Source organism: Stegodyphus dumicola, chromosome X2 (assembly GCF_044657685.1).
Source record: "Stegodyphus dumicola isolate Sdum_Otavi_A_Nest chromosome X2, ASM4465768v1".
In the NCBI taxonomy this organism is placed as follows: Eukaryota; Metazoa; Arthropoda; class Arachnida; order Araneae; family Eresidae; genus Stegodyphus; species Stegodyphus dumicola.
The window spans coordinates 29,990,437-30,012,298 of record NC_140781.1 but is presented as its reverse complement, the minus strand read 5'-3'; the positions used below and the strand labels follow the sequence as shown (position 1 = coordinate 30,012,298).

The following is a 21,862-nucleotide window of genomic DNA, read 5'->3' as shown; positions in this document are numbered from 1 at the left end:
CTTCTGGTGTATGAAACACGCGGCTGCGTGAAAAATCTGAAGTGAATTTTTTGTTACTTAGAATATTTAATCGTGCCAGAGTATCTCACGCGAACACAGATAGTTAAATCGAATTTTTTATTAATGAGCAATATTTATTCCTACTTTTTACTTGTGATGAGTAAATCAAGTAGGAATTCAAAATATTCAGAATTCTACGAATCAAACTTGCTGACATATAAACCAGCAGGAAGTCATACAAATATCAATTTTAATCGAACACCACGTCAATAAGGACACAGATTGATAATAATCTCGATAATAAAGTCAGCTCAATAAAGCATTTTAATTTTAAATATTTATTGAACTGAATTTACTTTAGACGTAATTAAATACTTTTTCAGTTTCGAAGTACTTGCTTCTGTATTTCTTTCTTGAATACCAAAAAGGGAAAGGACTAGCAGCGGGGAGAATTTCCGTGGTATTTTCCATACGTAACGTCAATACGAGACAGTTTTCCTTACAGTGTCCCCCACGAAGGCAACTTTCCCCGGCAGATAGATCACGTGGGCTTTTATTAATTTATTTTTAATTAAAATTAATTATTTTGTTATTATTAAAAATCAATGGGTCAATGCGAAAAAACTTCAAAATATCGATAAGAACTTTATAGTTGTAAGGAAATATCTCATTTCTCAGTGCAAGCTGTTTTAGTGCAATTGGTTAGCACATCCATCTGCCAATTGAGAAATCCGTGATTCGCGTCCCAGTAAGAGCCCAAAATGATTTTTCACGTGTTCTGCTTCAAAAAGCCTAATAGGTTAAAGCCCCGCGGTTTAAAAAAAATGTGCATCCATATGGAGAGTAATGCACGAATTCGCAGCGACTTCATTTTTTTACTCTCTGACGTGATTTGAATGAAAGAAAAGCAAGAAAAATCTGAGAATCTTTGAGGAGTCAGGAAAAAATTATGTAATCCAAGATTTATATGCATTTATTGCGTGTGTGAATCAGCGCTTAATTTTTTAAATTAGAAAAACCGGAGCTTTGTGGAAGGCCGTCAGGAAACAAAAATAAATAAATAAAAGAATAAAAATTAGCAATTAAATGTATAAATTAATTAAAAATTAAAGCAATAAAATAATAAACACTCAAAATAATTAATTATTAAAATGACGGAATAATTAAAATTCAATAAATTGGAAAGAGATAAATAAAAATTTAATAAATAATTTCAGTTAAGGTTAATTATAAAATAAAATACCAGACCTTATCTCATTCGGGGTTCCGGTTGGAATTGTAATTTCACTCAAAATCTAAGAAAAGTTCAATCTGGCTCCGGCTGAACTTAAGTTCTGAATATACAGTATAATGTACTACTTAAAGGACTGATGGACCCAAAGACTATTCATTTTCTAGCACATCAATTAAAAAAATATTAAACGGTTGAAGTGTCACTGATGAGAATAAAGAGAATATTGTAAGTAGTAACAGAATACGAAGGAAATTTTAATGGAGAATGTGTAAATATGAAAATAGAGAAGAATCCAATTCTGATCTCCTGCCGGTATAATTCTATAGCTGTCAATTAAAATTTGAATGAGGGGAAAAATTTCCTCCAGTTCGAGGATTAGATGCGAAAAAATGTAAAATTTTGTGTATTAGAGACAATTTTCGTCCGACATATTTGGTTAAATCGTTCCAAAACGCCTGCAGGTGCTCTTTTTGACGGCTAGTGACTAACGTTGTGAGCCTTTGGCATGTGGGAAGGGGTTTTTCTTTCCTCTGTCCAAGAAATTCCCAGAGAAAGACAGTTTCTTTCCCAGAAAAGGGCAAGCATGCATTCAGAAGTAAGAATCGACTTCCAAGCTTACTTATTAGTCCAAAGTTGCTTTGTCCCTGAAGGTCTATTGTTTTCGCTTTGCGATTATGCGTCGAATCACTCTGAATGTTCGTTTCCCTTTTCAAACTGTTGCCACCAAATATTATCGCCCTGTATTATATTTGAAGAAACTAAATAATGAGGAATCTGAGTAAATGTATGTATGTTTCTCGCATTGTGATAAAACAACGGTACCTAGAGCCATCAAATTTTCAATGACGTAATCCTACTACGAATATGGGCATCTGGAAACCCAAATTTGAAATTTGTAATTTGTTTTATTATCGATTTCATATTTTGTAAAACTTTAACGAATTTTTGATTAGCAAACTCAAGAATTTCAAAGCGAGCAATGGCAACGTTGTACAGAAAAAAAATTTATCTCCAGCGCGTGAGATTGTGTATCGGAAATTCTAATTTAATAAATAAAGATATGCTCAATTTGAAATTATTTTGCGATATTGCTCTTGCACTGAATTTTATGGTTTAAGTGCAAAGAACGTGATATTTAATAAATAAAGGTAACACACAAAATGTAAAAAAACGCCCGTTTGGACATAATTTAAAATTTGAAACATTTCAGATTTTTCTTTTAACTTATAAATAAGTCTTCCTTTTTTTTTTTTTTTCTTTTTATTATAATAAAATTTTCCAGATCGAAAGAATTTTCTGCTGAAGTTGTGGTTCAGTTACGTAAAAGAAGGGCCAGAACTCTCTTATTTACTTAAACTAAGTAAAAGCGGATATTACTTTGAGTGAATAAGAGTGCTGTTGCTAAAATTAGGATTTATCTCAAAAATTAAGAAGTACCGGAGTCGGGCCTCTGTGGGTTTGGCGCAATTTAAATTGTGGTGCGCATGTGTATACAGTACGTTTGAAGAAAAGATTACTATAAGCCTTTCTTTCTTCTTAAATATTGATGCTAGACATTATTAGACACTAGAGGCGTAGTATATTATTTATAGAACAATTATAAAATTATGGTCATATGCAATAATTACTACTAAATATCATCACTGTGTAATAGAAAATTTTCATGTTTTAGCTAATATGGATTTCGGATGATGTGTGAATATGTTCAACATCAGTAAACATTTTTCTCAACCAGTACTGTATCAATCCCATCAAATAACCATACGTGTAATTAATTATCCGAGTGAAACATAAACAATTCTAAATTCTACAGAAAAAGGTTTGTATTGTGATTCTACTTATAACCCATTCTATGACTAAAGTCCAGTGTAAAATAACTAAAATTAAAACAATACAAAAGTAAGTAAAATCAATCTTGCGTTTATTTAGAGACATTAAAGCTTTACAGCTACAATTTGTTTAATTTGATGGGTGGCGGTCATCAACGTTAACATTTTTGGCTGACGAATCAAAATAAACAGGCACATACCTTATAATGATTTAACGTTCTAAAATTATGGGAGAGGACCCCTTCGTAAGTACACAGGCATTCTTTACATTCAGATGTTTCATACTGCAGTTGTAGGGTAGGAAGGAAGATCTGTAAAACAAAAACAAAAAACAAAAAACAAAAAAATCAGAGAATATTAGTTAAATGCTGATCCGAGACGGCGGCCTGGAACTCCGCCATTCTGCAATTTCCTTCAGGCAGATTCCTGGGCTGCTGATCCCAAACCGTCATTCTAAATTCGGCGAAAAATTAAACCTTCAGCGGCGCAGGGGTTTTTCCCGATGGATCTAATGCTTTATCCTCCAAGAATCTGCTTTCTTCTCATACTCAGCAGTCATTCCATATTTCTCATCTTCGTAGGGAATTTTCGACTTCTAAAAGAGGTACTATGACGATGACGCTGCGATTTTAAAATAATTAAAGTTAAAAGTTAAACAACCTTAAGAGTCAAAACCAAAAAGTACAAAAACAGAAACTTAAATCCCTAAACCCAAATTAAAATTAAACAACTTCAACTTAAGAAAACTTTTAAAGCAACCAAACCTAAATTTAAGGTTTACAAAAGTTACAGTTTAAACTTACAACCAACTTTAAACAACTAAAGTAAAAATTAATAACTTCAATTACTGAATCAAAACTGAATTAAGTAAGCAAAACTTAAAACTTGAAAATAATAACAATTAATACATAACAGAGACTATATTTTTCAATTTACATAGATTCTCAAATTAACGCAGAAACGTTTTTGTGAGAAAAGCTTCGATACTTTAAGTAAGAAAATTCTGTAAATATAAAGTCCAACTACTTTTTTGTAGTACCAATATACTTTTTTGCTTTAATGGGAGAGAACGTCCCGTATATTAAAAAAATGAATAAACTAATCATTATGCTTTAATAAATTTCTGAAACCCTCGATATGCTTCTTCGCGGAGGTGTTGGAGAACAACTTTACTGCCTTAGATCCCTTTTCAATGCAGATTTGTAAAAGAAATTGAGTATTTCTTAAGATTTTCTCTGAAACTTTGAAGTAACTATCAAACCGAAGTTGCTCCCTTGAAAATCCTTACAAATTAAGCACTGGATAAAACTAAGCACTAGCTAATAACCTTGACGTTAGCTCCGAGAAAATATTAATTGCGAATTTTTCGCGTAAAGAAGCGATGCATTCTGCATTGAATTCCATAAACGACAAAGAATATTTCACTGATGAATTTGTTGCTTCATGAGAACTGTTAAGTTGAATTTTATATTTATGGAGCACGGTTCTGAAATTGCTAGCGCTGAAATAATTCTGCTTTATTCTGAAGAAATTTCGCAACTGAAATACAAGTTTAAGATCAATAGAAATAAAAATCAGATCTGTTTATAAGAAAACTTCCTATATCTAAACGAGAATGAAGGTCAAATTTTAAAGCACTAGGCTCCGGAATAATGACATACTCTGAAGGATTGTTCCAAAGTTTCCAAATTATGAGACCTCCGCCATCATATATCCCATGTTACTTATTTACGAAAAATTGCCCAAAGTATTGAAAAAAGTTTCGGCATTTTTCCCCCCATTCCTTTTTTTACTCTCTCTCGTTAGGAAGCATATCACTTGCATGTTGAAAGATGTGGGATAACACTAAAGGCTGCAGTAAGATATGTCATCTGAGGTGAATAAATACAGTAGTGGCTATTACGGCAATGAGTTTTAAGCTTAATCTCTCATCTCTTTAGTGCAAAGCAATAGCAAGTAATTTTTCGAAATTTATTCGGTTTTCCTGCTCAGCTGTGAGCCTTGTCGACTGATTATAATATGACTGATAATAAAGACAGAAGGTAATTAATAATCAGGAAATTCTTGAGGAAATTCGTGGTTGTTTCTAATTAGAAAGCAGTCGTTGATACCTCGGAGTCCTTTATTTCAGCACGGCATGGTTGCCAAGTGTATATAATAGCCAATACTTGCAAGAGGCATGCGCGCGTTTGTTACTTTCTGGATACAAAATTTAACGTTATTGGAAAGAGGACAAGAGTTATATTTATTGTCAAATTTTAAATCTAATGACCAGTCAAATTAGGCCTGTACCTATACAAATGAAAAGTTAGAGATTAAACTAAAGAATTCTAATAGTTATTCTAAAATTTTTAGTCACAGAATACTATCGTATTATATCTTTGGTTATTAAAAATTGTGATTTCATTTCTAATGCATAGAGGGTTAAATAGCATTTACTGTTGCATAAGTATGCACGTCAAAAACATTATATGAATATCAGATGGAGATTATTAACCAGAAATTTTCTCATTCATTCGTTACCCTTTCTGGGAGCACATTCCATGCCTTTTCAAAGTTAGACTCGTATGGAATTATGTCCTATAATTGATTAGATATAAGGACGTTTTTGGTGAATGAATGCATTTTACATGAACATTCAAGCAATCAAAGAATAGCACACATCAGAAATTTAAGTCATAAGCATACACTGTTTTAAGGGAAATGATCAAATTGAAAGAAAGGCTCGAGGAACTATAATAGTTATAATTTTGTCTTTTATTAATGAATTATTCGTAATTTAATTCTATAACATGAATTTTGGCAGAAATATACATTAAGAAAATGAAATTAGTGATTTTTGGGTGTTTTGAGTTATCACATTTTGTGGTTGGGTAACTTTAAAATAAAAAACTTTCTCCAAAATTCAACTTTTTCCAGTTCTTCTACTTTTAAGAAACGAGGTTCAAAGATATAATTAATTTGTTCAATAAATTCATTTAAACTTTAATTGAAAATTTAATACATTTTCTGCTGAAGTTCAAGCCATATAAGTCATTTTGAGGCAAACTTCTCGAAATCAAAGTGACTTTGTTCATAAGAGGAAGAAGCTGCCCACTTCAGATTTTTGGATCAAACTTCTTTGTGTGAAAACAGAAACCACTGGCGGAAACAAATACAATATGAGGAACCAAAAAGGAGGATATAGCCTGATCATTTCCTCTTAAAAGCGGTTTGCAGGTAAATTTCCTTGTAGTGATTTTCCTCCGAATTCTTTTATTATTCTGCTCTCGTTTTCTATCCCTCGGAAGTTCCGTTTCACTTGGTCACTCCATTTAGTTCCGCTCGAACTCACTCTCACTATCGGTGATAACTTTGCGTATGATGAGCTATGATACGAAGGTATGTTGTGATTCTTTCTTCTTTAATTGTGCTGTTCTTTGCTCGGATTCATTTAGCACGTTTTTAATTTTTATTCATCGGGTTTTGAACACATCACCACGGTAGACTTTTAATAAATGCTTACAATTGAAATTAATTTTTTTAAAGAAAATAAATATTTTATTATTTTGAAATCAACCGCAAGGTTTTGCGTAGTTTTCAGCATGAATAAATAATATTTCTTCTCTTTATATACCCATTATATTAAACGTACTCCTTTTGCTCAATCATCCATTATTCTCGTTATAACGGCCACTCATTAAAGCAACTGTTTTGTTACAACAACCAACGCAAAACGTCTCAAACTAATGAGAATATTAAATCCATTTCGTTAAAGCAGCTACTTCTTGTAACGTCCCTTTCCTTAACTATGCGAATGGTGGATATAACGAGCAACCGGTATATATTTTCCTGTACCTTAGTGCGTTTGTATTAAAAATGTCGTTTCTGTTAAGACTGAAGTAGAAACTTTCTTTCCTTAGGGAAATACTCTGTGAGATCATCCCTCATCAAAGTTTAACGAAATCGTTAAAGAAATTTAAGTTTTCTGAAATTTTATTCCCAACCTATTAAAATGTTTTTGAACCAAATGCAGTTTTATACTTAGAACAGTTAATCTTAAAGTGTGAAATCAAATGACGATGATCTCAACATTACGGAAAGGAAGTTTTTAAATCTGAAATAAATAATTTATATGAATAGCTCATTTTTTCGGTATTAAAAATAAGTTTAATATGCAATTGTGAAATTGAATTAATTAGCTAAAACTAATTTAAGATATAACTAAGTACATGGGATAATGAAATCAATTTTTTATTGCTTGCCTAGCTCGCAAGGACGAATTGATTTCATGGAGGACTCTCTGGCTTGTATTCATGCATATCCAAAATTTGAAAAAAAAAAAAGAAAAAAAAAAGTTTCCTACATTTATTTTTCGATGCATTTTATTTTTACATTTATGACACCAATATATTGCCCCCAAATTGCATATGGAAATATACATAAAAAGAAAATACTAGCATAAAAAATTGCCATTTAATTTTCATTTTCCAGATATGACTATGTGCTAATTCCGACAAATAAGCATTTTGGCAACTTCACTGGAACATTTTTCATTATGTTTGATGATCCGAGAAGATCCAAAACAAGGTACATCAATATTTTATTAAAACTTTTAGATGTACATCATAATTATATCGCTCTGATAATGTGAAAATTTGTTGTGCATATTTTGAACTGTATGCAAGTCTTTGTTTAATACATGTTCGATTTAGTTGATAATGTAATGTGACAAACTGAAGGTTAAATCATTTGTATGTGATAAAGCACACAAGGAGGGATGCTTTCGTAATGAGTTTTCTCAGGGAAACTGGCTTGTACTCATGTCACACATGAGGAAAGTCATAAAAAACACCCATGCAACCAGTCCGTTCATCTGGGTTTGAATCCGGGTCTCAGTACCAGTATTTAACGGCCTTAACCTCTCGCCCACTGGTTGAGTTCAATAATAAATTAGAAAAAAAAATACATTATAAATTTCATATCGACAGGGAAAAGTAGTGATCTGTTAGCAAACGAAATAATAGGCTAAATTTATTCAATCAATTTAAAATGAAGTCTGGAATTAAGGAAAAACGTTTTAAATGGAGTACTGCAGCTTGAAATTCTACTTTTTCCTCGCTCAACACAATGGCAACTTTAAAATAAATGTATTTTTTATTGAAGATGAATTAAATCAGGATCATGCGCACAGATTAACATTCAGTTTTATATTTAAATATTTTAGCTACTTTCATAACAGTAACGCAAATCATGAATTCACAACTAAACCATAATATAGATGGCGTTTATAAAAGTATAAGTAATCATAGTCACTATAGATATTTCATTTTGAAATAGCACTCGAAACTGAAAAGCCATCTATGTTTTTATTTGAATAGAACAAAGCACAAAAGGGCTGTCATCTGCGTTTTAACCTACTTTCCTATTTTCATAACCTCTCAGTTATCATACTAAACATGAACAAATTCAATTTATAAATGAATATTTTAATTTGTTGAAATCATTTGCATGTGCATGTCAGCTTTTCAAAGTGTTTTGCCAATTACAGATTTTAATAGGCAAGAGGCATATGCATTTTGTATAAATAATGCCCTTATTTAAATGCATTATAGTGCAAAGCAATATATATATTTAAATATATCATTATATAAACTTGCATATTTTACATAGGTTTTTAAGTAAATTCTGCAGAAATTGACATGTATAGAAAGAATTTTAATAACCTTAGTTTTTGAATCACATTCTTATTTTCATTAAGATTTTTTTATAAAGTTTTCATTTCATTAAGATTTTCATTTATTTTATTTTGATTTCATTTGATTATCAAGAAAATTCTAAAATGAAAATATTTAAGGTAAAGGCCATCGAGATTAAAAATCATTCAAATCATTCAGGTTTGAAGATAAATAAACAAATAAAAGTCTCCTGATTTTGATACCAATTTAAATTGTTATCTTTATTTTACTTTTCAAGAAATGCAAAATTTCATTTCTATAAACATATTCTATAGAATAGGATATTATTATAGCAATGAAACTTAAAAATGATGTCAATGAAATTTAAACCCTCTTAAACTGATTAATGGTTGATGAATGATTTTTCAAACTAAAATTTGACTTGTTATTTACTTTTATTATGAATAGACAATTAAAATATTAATTAATCTTCCATTATACATAACCGCTAGCATTTGTCATTCATGTAAGATAAGATAAGATTCGGGCGTTCCCCTCACCGACAACTTAATGACCGAACTAGGCTTAGGAGTTCAACCCCTAGTCTAGAAGGTGTGTCATTCATGTAAGAGCAATAATTTCATTCAAATCATTATTCTCGTCGTAGAAGAGGATTTTTTGTTTAGCTTGCTTCTCTAGTCAATATTCGGATTGCCAAGTGATGATGAGCAAGCAAATTAAAAGATAGCGTTAATTCAGTGTAATAGCTTCAGCTTCCCATAAGAAATACCTTTCATTCTACTTTAAAAAATAACTTTTGGTAATTATACCTGTTTTTTTTTTTTTTAAATCATTAACGAAGCCATTTTTGAGAAGCTTCTTATTTTTTACTTTTTAAAGCTTGATATTTGTATTTTTTAATCTTAGTGTTGTCTTATTTTGTATTCAGATAAATATATGCTTAAAATATTTCCTTATTTTGCAAGAAGCTTAATTATGAAATTAATGGTTAGATATCCAAAAAATTGCAGATCACATTAAAAGGAAAGTGTCCTCAGACTCATAACATAAGAATCGGTGGTGTAAAAGCATTGCTCATTTTTCATATCTTCTATTTCAAAATAACTTAATGACTCTACAGTGGCGCCCGAACTAAAACGTGGTGGATGATGATTCCTCACCACCAGGATTTGATGACTGGGTCCTCTAATCCCCAGTCTTCCTTTAAAAGGGAGAGTACATAAGGTATTTTCTCCCTCCTTTCTGCATGACTTCGTGGTGTAACGGTAGCAATCTCAGCACTTATTCGAGAGGTCTAGGTTCGAGTCCCAGCGAGGCCATTGCTCATTTTTCATGCATCCCGCTTCAAAAGAATCCTAATGGGTAAACAGGGTGAATGAATCCAACATAATGGGTACTGTTGCCGGTTTCACAATATTCCATTCAACATACAGACAGTTGATAGCAGATAGTAATGTTACGTCATAACTTCCATTATGATCCGTCAAAAATAAATCCTGTTCCAAGAGCTTCTTATGATAATATGATATGGTAATATAGATTTTAAAATTACATGTCTTGTGCAGTTTTGGCTGGTATTAGGTTATAAATGTAATGAACTAGATAATCGTTCAATACACGCGTAGAGAATGATTAACTAAATAAAATAAAATCACAAGTCATCTTCACAATGTTTAAAGTTTACAAAAACAAATTACAAGAGGCATGCGTCTGCTAAACAATACTTCAAAAGTCCAGTTACGGTGAAGCCGCCTTATAGGCGTTTAACGTAGAAAAGATTCATTTTTGATAATTATTTGTGAATTGTGATTGTCAAATATTTACTAGCTGCAAAATTTTACTGTTTAGGCAGAAAGAATGCTCATCCATTTCTTTTAGCCAGTTTTGAATGACCATTTCACCCGTCATTCCACGTTTTAGAACTTGGTATAAAATCTATAAGCAATGTTATAATGTTTTTGAAGCAATGTTGATTTAAAGCCTTGTCGATTACTACTGTCTCTTTACCGTAAGAATACCATCCGACAGAATGTCTACAATTGTCTGTATTCCCGTGAAAACGAGTCCTAATACATTTTTCATGGGGCTGTCTTGAAAGAAATGCATTTAATTTTGCCATCTTGGTGCATTTATTGACGGAACGGAGGTGTACGCTTTTTGATTTCTGATTTAAGAAAAATACTCGTTATAGCATTGTTTTGTCTTTTCCACGGACAACATTTGCAGAAACAAAATAACAATAAAATTTCTACCTGACTTACCAGGACTTGGAAATCTATAAGGCCTGTTACTATTAGTGACCGTATCCAATCAGATATAACTGGTGAGGGTACTTCTCGTGATAGACAGACAGTCATGATTTAAGCTTTTCATTTCCAGATGTGTTGGCAGTTGTCACAGTTATCCTTTTCGCTCTGCCTTTAATGCTTGCACGTAGTTCAACTTAAAAATCCAGGCTGTCAAAGGGAAGAAGTTTACAAAAACAAGCATATTTCGTCTGCAATAAAAACACACTTTGGTGATTCGATTTGCATACACGGACGTATTATTTACTCTAGCGCTTCAGATGATTAGCTTAGCACTTAGGAAATAGCTTTTCACAAGGAATAATTAGACTTAGTCTATTATTTTCCGATCACTTTCCTCCAGCGCGCTAATGAATAATACTCATCCGCAAGGTAGAGGAAAGTGATCAGAAGCATTAAGGGGAAAGTTGTTGATGATAACGGGTATATTTTGTGTAAAAGAGTTACAGAACTGTTGGTAATTATTCAAGTAAGAAATTTATTTATTCATTTACTTATTCGGGAATTTTATGTTTCCGATGTTTAGTTAAAAATTGTTATTAAAACTTTATCTACCGAAAGTTTCTTAGCGAACTTATCTGCTTTTCTTAGCGAACGTTTACTGACCGTAAGCCTATATCGGAAGGTAAAGACCTTTTAATGACTGATTACTCACTGAGTGCCACTTGTTTGCAAATACTGAGGGCGTTTTATTTTACAGTTAAAAACAGAAGCACAGTTTTAGCTTATTAAATGAATGTGCAAATTCTTATTTTAATTAATATTACTGCTGTTATTGCTCACAATCCGTCCTCAAGTTAAAAAGTTGCTGATTACTATTACATTTTAAATGTTAAAAATGGTATAAATTTTTTTTAAAAAATTCTTTACATTCAAAAGAATTTTTTTCTAAAATCCTGGGTTCCACAATTGTATCTTCGTTTTGCTGAATTTCAGAACTAGAAAAATATATAGGATGATGCCATTAGGAGAGGTATGGTATTGAAATAACCCACACTTGAAGATCATATGCTTGTAAGTTTAACACTGCATCCATAAAGTATGCTTTTTCTAAAAGTACTAATAAATCGGTGGGTTAGAAAGAGCTGTCGAATAAAACGTTGTATCCCATGATTTTAATCTAAAAGTACGAGTTTTGTGAAGTAAAATTTGTTAATAATTCAAATTGATCTCTCAAGTGCCTGTACACGATCTTGAAAAAGGATTTTTCATGCATTTAACTTATTTTCAGGTGAAATCAGTGGAGAGGCATTTTCATGTGAAGGCACTGGAAACAACTGCATAGATGAGCTCATTGCTCTGGATTTGAAATGCAATATCTCTGCAATTGCACACTGTGATATACAGGATTAAACCGATATTATCATTTGGAGCATAGGACTATGTTAATATAGAAAAACCATCTCTACAAGTAAATTTTCCAGGTGCTTGGAGCTGTTGCACCATCGAAAAAAGGAATAATTAACGTATGGTTACTTTTATTATTACAACTTTTATTTTTCACTGAACGTTTCCATTTCAGTATATAACCTATAAACCTAAACTTTTTCTTTCATCAATGAATTTGTATAGTAGAAGAATGAACTGGCAATTACTTTTTAAATTGGTTTTTATTTTTTATTTCTTAAACTTTTCGGTTACACAGCATAATGAAAAGTTATGCATGAGAGGTACGCTAAGCATACCCAGATTAAATAAAATATTTAAAAAGTAAAAAATAAAAAATAAATTTATAAATTTATTTAATTTTTCACGATTTTGCTTTCTGCAAAAGTCCATTGTGTACACTAAGTTTTCTTTAACATCGAAAAGGAAGAAGGAGAAGTGACCAGCTAGTTTATCCAGTTAAACATACTTAAGCATAAAAGGCTAGGTATGTTCCCAATACACATTTCTCTTTCTAAAAGCTCTTCCAGCATAAGATTTTTTAACTAGTTTGGTTTAGTTTATTTAGTTATGACATAGCACGAGAAAGCTGTCTGCTAAGGAAAGGAATGCCTTCGTGAAGGACTTCCTAAGGTAAACTGGCTTGTATACACGTTACACACAGGAAAAACCACGAAAGCGCACATGCAGCTAGCCCGTTTGCCTGGAATCGAACCCAGAACGGAACTAGCAGCGTTCAGAGACATTACCGCTCGGCCTCTGGTGGACCAAGATTTTTTAATTATCGTCCAAATTGTAACAGTATAATACTTATAACAAACAAAACCATAATAAAAATATACGAAATTCTTCATAGTATTGTTTTCTCGAGTTAAATATGGAAAAGCATAACAAGGCTATCTGCCTGATGGGCGTTATGCCTTCTTAGAGTATTTTCTAATGGAAGCTCGTATTCACACGTGATAGCACATGCGAAAAAAACCATGAAAACACCCACAGAGTAGCTCGCTCGCTAGAATTCGAGCCGTAATTCAACTGGCTTACTCAATCTACTGGAAAACCCATATCTATTAATATTCACATATTTTTTTCAATAAAAGATGTTTCTAATGCCATATATTAAGTACCTCAATCCAGATTTTATGTTTAATGCTATGATGCACATTTTGATATCAGTGAAATTTTTAAAACGGTAATCTTTCTTAAATTTTATTGATATATGTATTTTAGTATTTTTTTTTAATTTAGTAATTACGTATTTATACTATTATACGCACTAGTTTCCAAAAGGTACACAACAACTTGAAAAATCGCTATAAATTGGCTAAAAGTAGTTTGAAATTCTTGAAATTTGGATATGTTACAAATAAAAGCAAGCTGTATTGAGTAGCATTATGAAAGAAGTGACACTGCCATCGTTTTCATAAATGCGATGCAGCTTAAAACCAGCTATTTAAGAGGGACTCGCTGTTCGATGAACGACGGTATATTAAACAATTTGAAGATAGCCAAAACGTAAAAATGATCTCGAGGGGACATTTGCCAGCAGAATTGCGTTAGAAAGCTAAAGACCGATCAACGACTCTCTGACATTGGAAGATGGATTAATGTCGACCGTCCACTGGTAAGCCGATTGTAGAACCAATTTTTAACTACTTCCAAAGAGCTACTGAAGGTAAGCCAAGAGTTACAAATTCTACAGATGAATCGCATTTACGACTTAGTGTACGTCGCAACAAGAACGCACGTTCGTTTCCGCACAGATCTGCGATTATTTCTGCTACAAGAAGGGCAGTATCGGCCACGACAAATACGTACAAGGCTGAATGAAAGAGGTCTGTATGCTAGGCGACCGGGATTGTGCATCTTGCTTGCGGCTCAACACCGGAGGGAGCATTTGCATTGGTCCAAGTAGTCATGTGAACTGGACTGAAAAATCAGTGGAGGTCCGTTCTGTTCACTCAAAAGTCCCGCTTTGATTTACAGAGTAATTCTCGGCGTCTTTATATATCGAGAGAAGCAAACACTCGATTTCTTCTTTCTAACATATAGGAAAGTGATACTTATGCAGGAGGTAGTGTTCTTCTATAGAGAGGAGTATATTTAGGTAGGCGCACAAACCTGTATATATTGCCCTATAAAACTTTTAATGCTCAGGAAACGACATGCTGGATCCTATTGTTTGCCCGTATGCTGCCATAGTACCTTAATTTTGAAAACAGTTAATGCCCGCCCTCATACTCCTCGCCTCGTACACCAATCTCTTGAAGAAGAAACTATAGTCCAAATAGAAATGACCAGCACGTTCTCCCGAACTTAATTCTATTGAGCTTTGTGAGACGCTTTTGGGAGGCGTGTTGCTGCCTTCCAGCCCCTTCCCCAAACCCTAGATGGACTTAGAACTGCTTTACATGATCAATGGGCATTGCTACCCTTGAAGCTCATTGATTACGTCATAAACAGCATGAGACTTCGCTGTCAGGCCTGTGTTTCTGTTCGGAGAGATCATACTCACTATTGACAAATTTTTTCGGATTTAATTTGTATGTCTTTTAAATTTTATATTTCTGTTGACATCACAAAATGCAAATATTCTCTATAATATTTTCTTGTGTTTTTAAGTTACAAGTGGCATAATAAACATTATCCCTTAATCATCCAATTTGCTTGCATACTTTCTGAGTTATCAATTTTCAGTTTATTGCTTAACTTTTGAAAATTACTGTATATTTATATATTCGTAACACATTTAACAGTTCGCTTAATGTTATTATTATACTTTAAACTTATCTTTCTTAGGAAGAAATATAATTTTTCCTTATATTTTTATAAAGTTAATATTCTTTTATATTTGACTATGAGGAACTATTTATTGCGTCTAGTTTAACTTGATTGATTGTGAGAAATTATTTATTGTGTATATATTTTTCAATCAACTCGGTCTGGATGACGTGGAGGGCACGTTATTAATTAGGAATAGTATTTAACTGCTGCTAGATAAGGCAAGGAATCATTCTTGGGCTTACTTTTGCGAGTGATAGGAAAGGCCGCTGACCTAAGTGAATTTGATAGACGGCAGATTGTAATGGTCTGAAGACTGAAAGCGAGTATCTCCGATACTGCACGACTGGTAGGTCGTTCACGGTCTGCCATTGTTAGTATTTACGCAAAGTGGATAAATGACTGTGAAACCAGCTTTTAATGCGAAATTGTTGGATGTCCACGCGTCATCAAAGCAAAACGATATCACAGACTGTACTGATTGTTTGAAGCAAAATAGTGGCTCAGTTGACAGCCCAATACAGTGCAGGTCTATGTGCAAGTGTTTCGGAGCACACAGTTCAGCGGACATTGTTGGATATGGGACTGCTCAGTAGACGTCCCACTCGTGTGCCTCTGTTGACCAAGCGTCATTGTCAACTATGCCTATGGTGAGACCGAGAACATCGAGACTGTGCCATGGATAAGTCGAAAAGAGTTGCCTGGCCGGATATATCTCGATTTCTCGTTCATCGCGTTGATGGTCAAGTCGGGGTACGCCATCTTCAGGCAAACAGTTGCTCCCCCCTGTATAGCAGGTCATACATAGACTGGTGGTGACGGTATTGTGCTTTAGGGAACATTCTCATGAGCGGCTCTGGGACCCTTAATTGTGATATAACAGATTATGAAAGCTGCGGACTATCTGAACATAACCGCGGATCAGCTGCACCCTTACATGGCGTCTGTCTTCCCAAATGAAAATGGAATCTTCCAGAAGGACAAAGTCCCATGTCACAAGTCTCGAATCATGTTGGAGTGTTTCGAAGAGCATAAGGGTGAATTTTAATTAATGTCTCGGCAACCTAACGCGCCTGATCTTAGCCCGATAAAGCACATTTTGGATGTCATGGAGCGGCAGTGCAGAGCTCAAACACCACCATGTCAGAATATCTCGACTTTGAGTGGCCGCTGCTTAGACATTTGGTACAACCTGTCTCCAGTCGTCTACTAAGAACTTGCGGCATCCATGCCAAGGTGAGTTGCAGCTGTTTTGCAGGCTAAATGCCGCGCAGAGCGAAATTGAGTAGGTGGTCATAATGTTTAGGCTCTTTAGCGAATATCGGATTAAAATATAATGGATTTTTTCCCTTGAAAATCAAAAATAATAAGGAATAAACATAATACCCTCAGAATTTGGAAAGATTCCCTGAAGGTAAAAAGCGCTATAAAAAAGCAAATGTTAAGTTTAACATCTTAAAACCTTATGATGGTAGGGAAATTAATGTTTTATACTATCTAATAAGAAAGGTTTAATATAAACTGTCCGATTAAAAATTAAAATGTAGAATAGTCTTATGAATACTATAAAGTAAGATAACGCAAAAACTGAGCAAATGTGTTTCATTCTATGCTTGCTTCATACATTCATATGAATATTCGACAAAAATAAGAGTTATCGTTAAGCTGTATAATTCTAGCTAAATTAAATTTTTTTTTTTTTTTTTTTTTTTGCTAGATCCTTAATTGATCTGTGAAGCGACTATTAGCTAAGTTCAAACTGTATCAATGACAAGACGTAAGAAGGGGAAAAAGATCCTTTTATTCAGTTCAAGAAGGAATTTACAGATGTCACTCCTGGTGCTTAAAACCTTATCCAGTACTTTTGGTCGCAACTCAAAATATAAATGTAAAATTAAAACCAAGTTAAATAATCAACCGAAGCTGCACAGAGATAATCAACGCAAGTTGACTTTTAGCCTCCATTTGCCACAACCGACGTCTTTAACCTATGGCTAACCTGTGGCAAATTAAAGCCTAGTTTAAGTTAAATAAACAGCCGAAATTGCACAGAGATGATTAACGTGAGTTGGCTTTTAGCCCTACCACCGACGTACACAAACTGGCAATTAAATATGCACGCCCGTAAAACAACAAGCTTAAATTAGCCAAACAACATAGCCGAAAGGCACAGCATGCTCTGTTTAAAGTAATTCAGACATCACCTTAAATAGTATCTTTCTACCCTACTTTGTATAAAAGACGAAACTGAAATATCATTCTGGCAGGAAATGGAAATGAGGGAAGGCAGAAAACATAAGTAACTGAGCAAAATTGGTTAGTTTAAAACTCAATGATTCTTTACAAAACAAAGTGATATTAAAATGGTAGCCTACTTTGGTATTTGCGTGTAGTTCTTCCACATTTCTGCTCTGTAAAACATACTTTACTTGCAGTCACATTCTTGAATTCTTTGTTTACTTTAATGGAAAGTGTATCAAACACTACTGTAGGGCTTGGTTTCCAGTTTTCTACTCTGCTGTGCCTTAAATAAAATTTAGAAACTACAGCCAGTTGAAAACCTAGAATAAAAAAAATCATATCATAGAAATTTCTGAAGCTTTTTATGACGTCTAACACAGTTTGGATTTTTAATACAATAGCAAACATAAAAATTACATATTGCACAAAGCCGAATACAGTTGTGAGATATTTGTGGATGATGCTACTTATCTGCTATGTGAAGAGAAATATATTATTATTATTATTATTGATTGCACAATTGCATTACCGTATTTTCCTGTGTAATTTTCGCATCCTTGTCTTCCTAAGTTATTTTTGAGAAAACAGTAAAATTCCAGTATTTTTCTTTTGGAAACTAGTAATACTTCCATATCCGCGGGTAATAGTACTTTCCAAGACTTACCGCGGATGGTAACCACCAAACAAATATTGATGCTACGTACATAAATAAGGTCAAATTTTATTCACATATTGTGCATTAAAAGGTATTCTCATCACTTAATTAAGTTTATTACACATTTTACGATATGTTAAAATAAAGTAATACAAAATATACTGTACGTTATAACACTACTCCTTCTCTCTAATATATGTAAATGAAAAGAATACAAATATTTTAATTTAAACCTCAAATTGCGGGATTGGTTTTAAAAGAACTAGTTTCTGTATTGTAGAATAGTATTACTCTTGATTACAAAAATAAAAAATCATCTATTTTCTTAGCACTAATAGCATATTATTAGTGTCCAGATTCTAGTAGCATCACTATTCTTACACTCTGATGCCTTTATTAAAGTAAATAAGAACTTTATTAAAGTAAATAATAATGCCTTTATTAAAGTAAATAAGAACATGAAAGCTGCGATAATACGAAACTCATAAGAATGGGAAGAGTACTAGAAACAGAAGGGCATTACGATTGTTTAGCAAAGCACTCGAGAGCTGTCTTACCAAAGATAGATGTTTTCGTGGGGAGCTAAGAGCAAGTAGCTCGTATTCACATTATACATGGGGAAAACCCCGAAAGTACACATGTTACCAACCTGGTGAAATATAGTAGTTTATAGATTTATTTACGCCGGTATTCCAACTTGGGTCGAACTACCAGTGCTCGGCTGCCTATTCCTCTTGACTACTGGTTAACCTGAAATCAAATTTAACTCTCCGAAACGAGTATTTAGGTGCATGTTTACTTGAGAAGATAGTATTAAGAATGTTTGAGAACTGCATTTCGCTATATCACAAGCAGCTGTCACTTTTTAAACATGCCGAAACTTATGTTTTGCCTTTTTTGCTCCCCATCTACAAACCGCAGAGAATTGAAACAGCGGATACTAAATGAGTGGGCATGCAGTCAGCGATTATAAGTCAGCGATTATAGATAGTTAGACGGGCCATCCACTTGGAAAACTGATGAAAGTTGCCCTTGAAAGTCTAACTCATATGGCCATGATTTCTACAGTCAATTTTTAAAAATTAACTTGAGTGTTATAACTATCTGAAGTAACAGTCATTAAAATTTTCGAAGATGGGATTCAAATGTTTTACGCAAGGTGTTTGGGTGGAGTTAACTAGAACTTAATGCCTAGGATGTAAAATCCAACTACTAAGTTTGAAACATGTTTTCGGATAAATCACTGAGGTACAGATATTAATTTCACAGATGATACCTGAGAATCGTTTAAAAAAGAGGAGGGGGATTTGCAGCCCCATGAATGGTTCTAATTCATGATTTAATCCAGCAAGACACAGAAAATAGTGTGTATTAATACTCAGTATACAAAGCGGTTCATCACACAAAGATAATTAAAAAATCTTTAGCCTTTGTATTTAATAAAGCTATCTAGAGAAGTAAATATCACATTAACGGCTTTTGTTTTATCTTTATTATATATATATATATATAATAAAGTAATAATATATATTAACATATGTTACCGTGAAAAACCGAAATTGGAGAATGTCGACTTTCATCAGAGAATGTCAACATTCACCAAATACGTCGGTAAAACACCGAATATTTCACTACATTCTTGTATATTCGGACCCTCACCTGTGTATGTCAACAATCACAGATATGCTCTGGTGAAAGTCGAAAAGAGAGGTCATAAAGTGCCATAATAGTTTAAGTTACTTGCAATAAATAAGATTTGAATCACATAATTTAGTAAGTTTTTTATTACTGTTATTTTATTTTCTCATTTAGAACGTACTGTATAATTAAGTAAGTTTTTAACTTCTATTATTTTCCTTTCTCATTTTGAATGTATTGTGTGTTTTAGGTTCTCATGTTCTTAAGTTCTTATTTCAAGTCTCAAGTGCGTTTATTCGCGACTGAATTACGGAGAAGAAAATATAATATTGTTATATGTTCAACATTCACCATTAGTACATGGTGAATGTCGACATTGACCGGTGTAAGTCAGAAATAAGAGTATTTGGAAAATATTTCGGACATACACCAAGAGACTATGTGAATGTTGACATTCACCAGATTTCGGTGTTTCACCGTAACATATATATGTATTGTCACACTTGGAACAATGTATATATAGCCTGTGTACTAAGCAAAATTCCCAAATTGTTCAAAATATATATATTAACAATGAAAATATTTAAAATTCAGACTTCTGGTAACTTATTAATTAGTAGATAAGACAATAATTGATAACGGTATTGTTGTGAACCGTATCTCTAAAAACTCATTACTAATTTTTCGCATTTCGATGTTCGATCAGTAAAAAATGAGGGAGGGGAGTGCGAAAAATTACTCGGAAAAAAATGTGGTACTCAAGAAATAAAAAAGAGAAAACCTAATAGCTAATAATAATCGTAACCATTTTGAAAAATGCATTGAGAAATGAGCTTACGAGATTTTCGACCCCGAAAAAGCTTTTATTAACTTAAAAGTATTTTACGTATTTCGTTTCCCTATGCGTAAAACCAGAAACATTTAGCTTATTAATTGTCCTATTATAACAGCTATCTCTTGAAATGCATTCATTTGCAACAATTATTCATATTATAATAGCTCTCAAAGCGCGACTGAAAATGTAGTAGTTTATAGATTTATTTTTCTGAAGGAGGAATTGTTAAAATCTTGAAAACGTTTTAAAGCAATCTGACCATCAAACTTTTCAGAACGAAGAAGTAATCCAGTAATCATAAGAAACATATAAACCAGTTTAATCTGTGCATTGGATGCACTTTTCATTTCGTAGCTTCCATTTCATATGGTAATGAGCTGGAAAAATTGTAAGATTTCTTTGCTAAGTGTATTTTATTGATGCAGAAATCCTATCTAAGTATTTAATATTTTATCTTTCAGGTATCATAAAAAACAATTCCGCTTCTAATATGCAAAAACATAAAAACTCTGCCACCAATGCACCGAATTTCAGCCACTCTACGGCAAGACAGAGTTGTAGTGGTGTAGAAGACATTAAGCCCTTAGAAAGGAAATCCTCATACGTGGCCATTCCTGTGGATTCTGAAAATGACGATGTTGAAGAATTTGATCATTTAGATGAACTTATAATTTATTTAGTGAGCTTTCTCAGGCGTCTTCGAAAGACATATATACTTTTAAAAGGAAGTGAAGACAAAAATTAAAGTGTCCATTCTTGCGATTTTTCTGTCAGAGAAACTAAGAAAAAGATTTTAAAAAATTCTCAACTGTAAGGCAATGAATATAATTATCAAATGCATTCATGTATTAAAAAATCTTCACAAGTATACCCTGAACTATTTGCTTACAAGCACGGAATTTTGCTTCTATAATCTCCTGTAATATTGCCGTGTATCAACGTGCAATAAAATTTTTTTTTTTTTACTATTTATTTCACAATAAAAGGGACAGGAATTTTATAGGGTTTTTTTTTTCATTGTATATCAGAATAAATGTAATATTTTGTAATAAATAAATAAATATAAATGCTGTTGAAAATTATTTATATTTACCTGCATTGAAAATATAGATATAACGAAATACAAAGTGCTCCTTTTAGGGTTATAAAAATGAAAAATATCACATATTTTTTACTTGCTATGATTTATTTCCAAAATTTTACATATATATACTAAGAATTTGTGGGGGGGGAGGAGTAGAGAAGTAAATTTAGTAGACTTCAAGATGCGCAGCATTAG

The 21,862-nt window shown here is 32.8% G+C and overlaps 1 protein-coding gene across 12 annotated transcripts in view; it reads left to right on the top strand.

The window, feature by feature from the left end:
• Positions 1-21,662, top strand: part of LOC118181805 (uncharacterized) — a 55,010-nt gene extending 33,348 nt beyond the window's left edge. For 5 of the 12 annotated variants that reach the window (XR_004756957.2, XR_015038865.1, XR_004756959.2 and 2 more), the window contains 2 exons: positions 7,537-7,632; positions 12,279-12,517. Coding sequence is in view for 7 of the 12 variants with exons in the window: in XM_085808901.1 (XP_085665027.1) it covers positions 7,537-7,632; positions 12,279-12,282 (100 nt within the window). In the remaining 5 variants the exon portion in view is untranslated. Of the gene's footprint in view, positions 1-6,294; positions 6,445-7,536; positions 7,633-12,278; positions 12,518-21,044 lie in introns of those variants that run through there. The other 7 variants (XM_085808899.1, XM_085808896.1, XM_085808898.1 and 4 more) reach the window with 4 other exon arrangements.
• Positions 21,663-21,862: the final 200 nt, after the last annotated feature.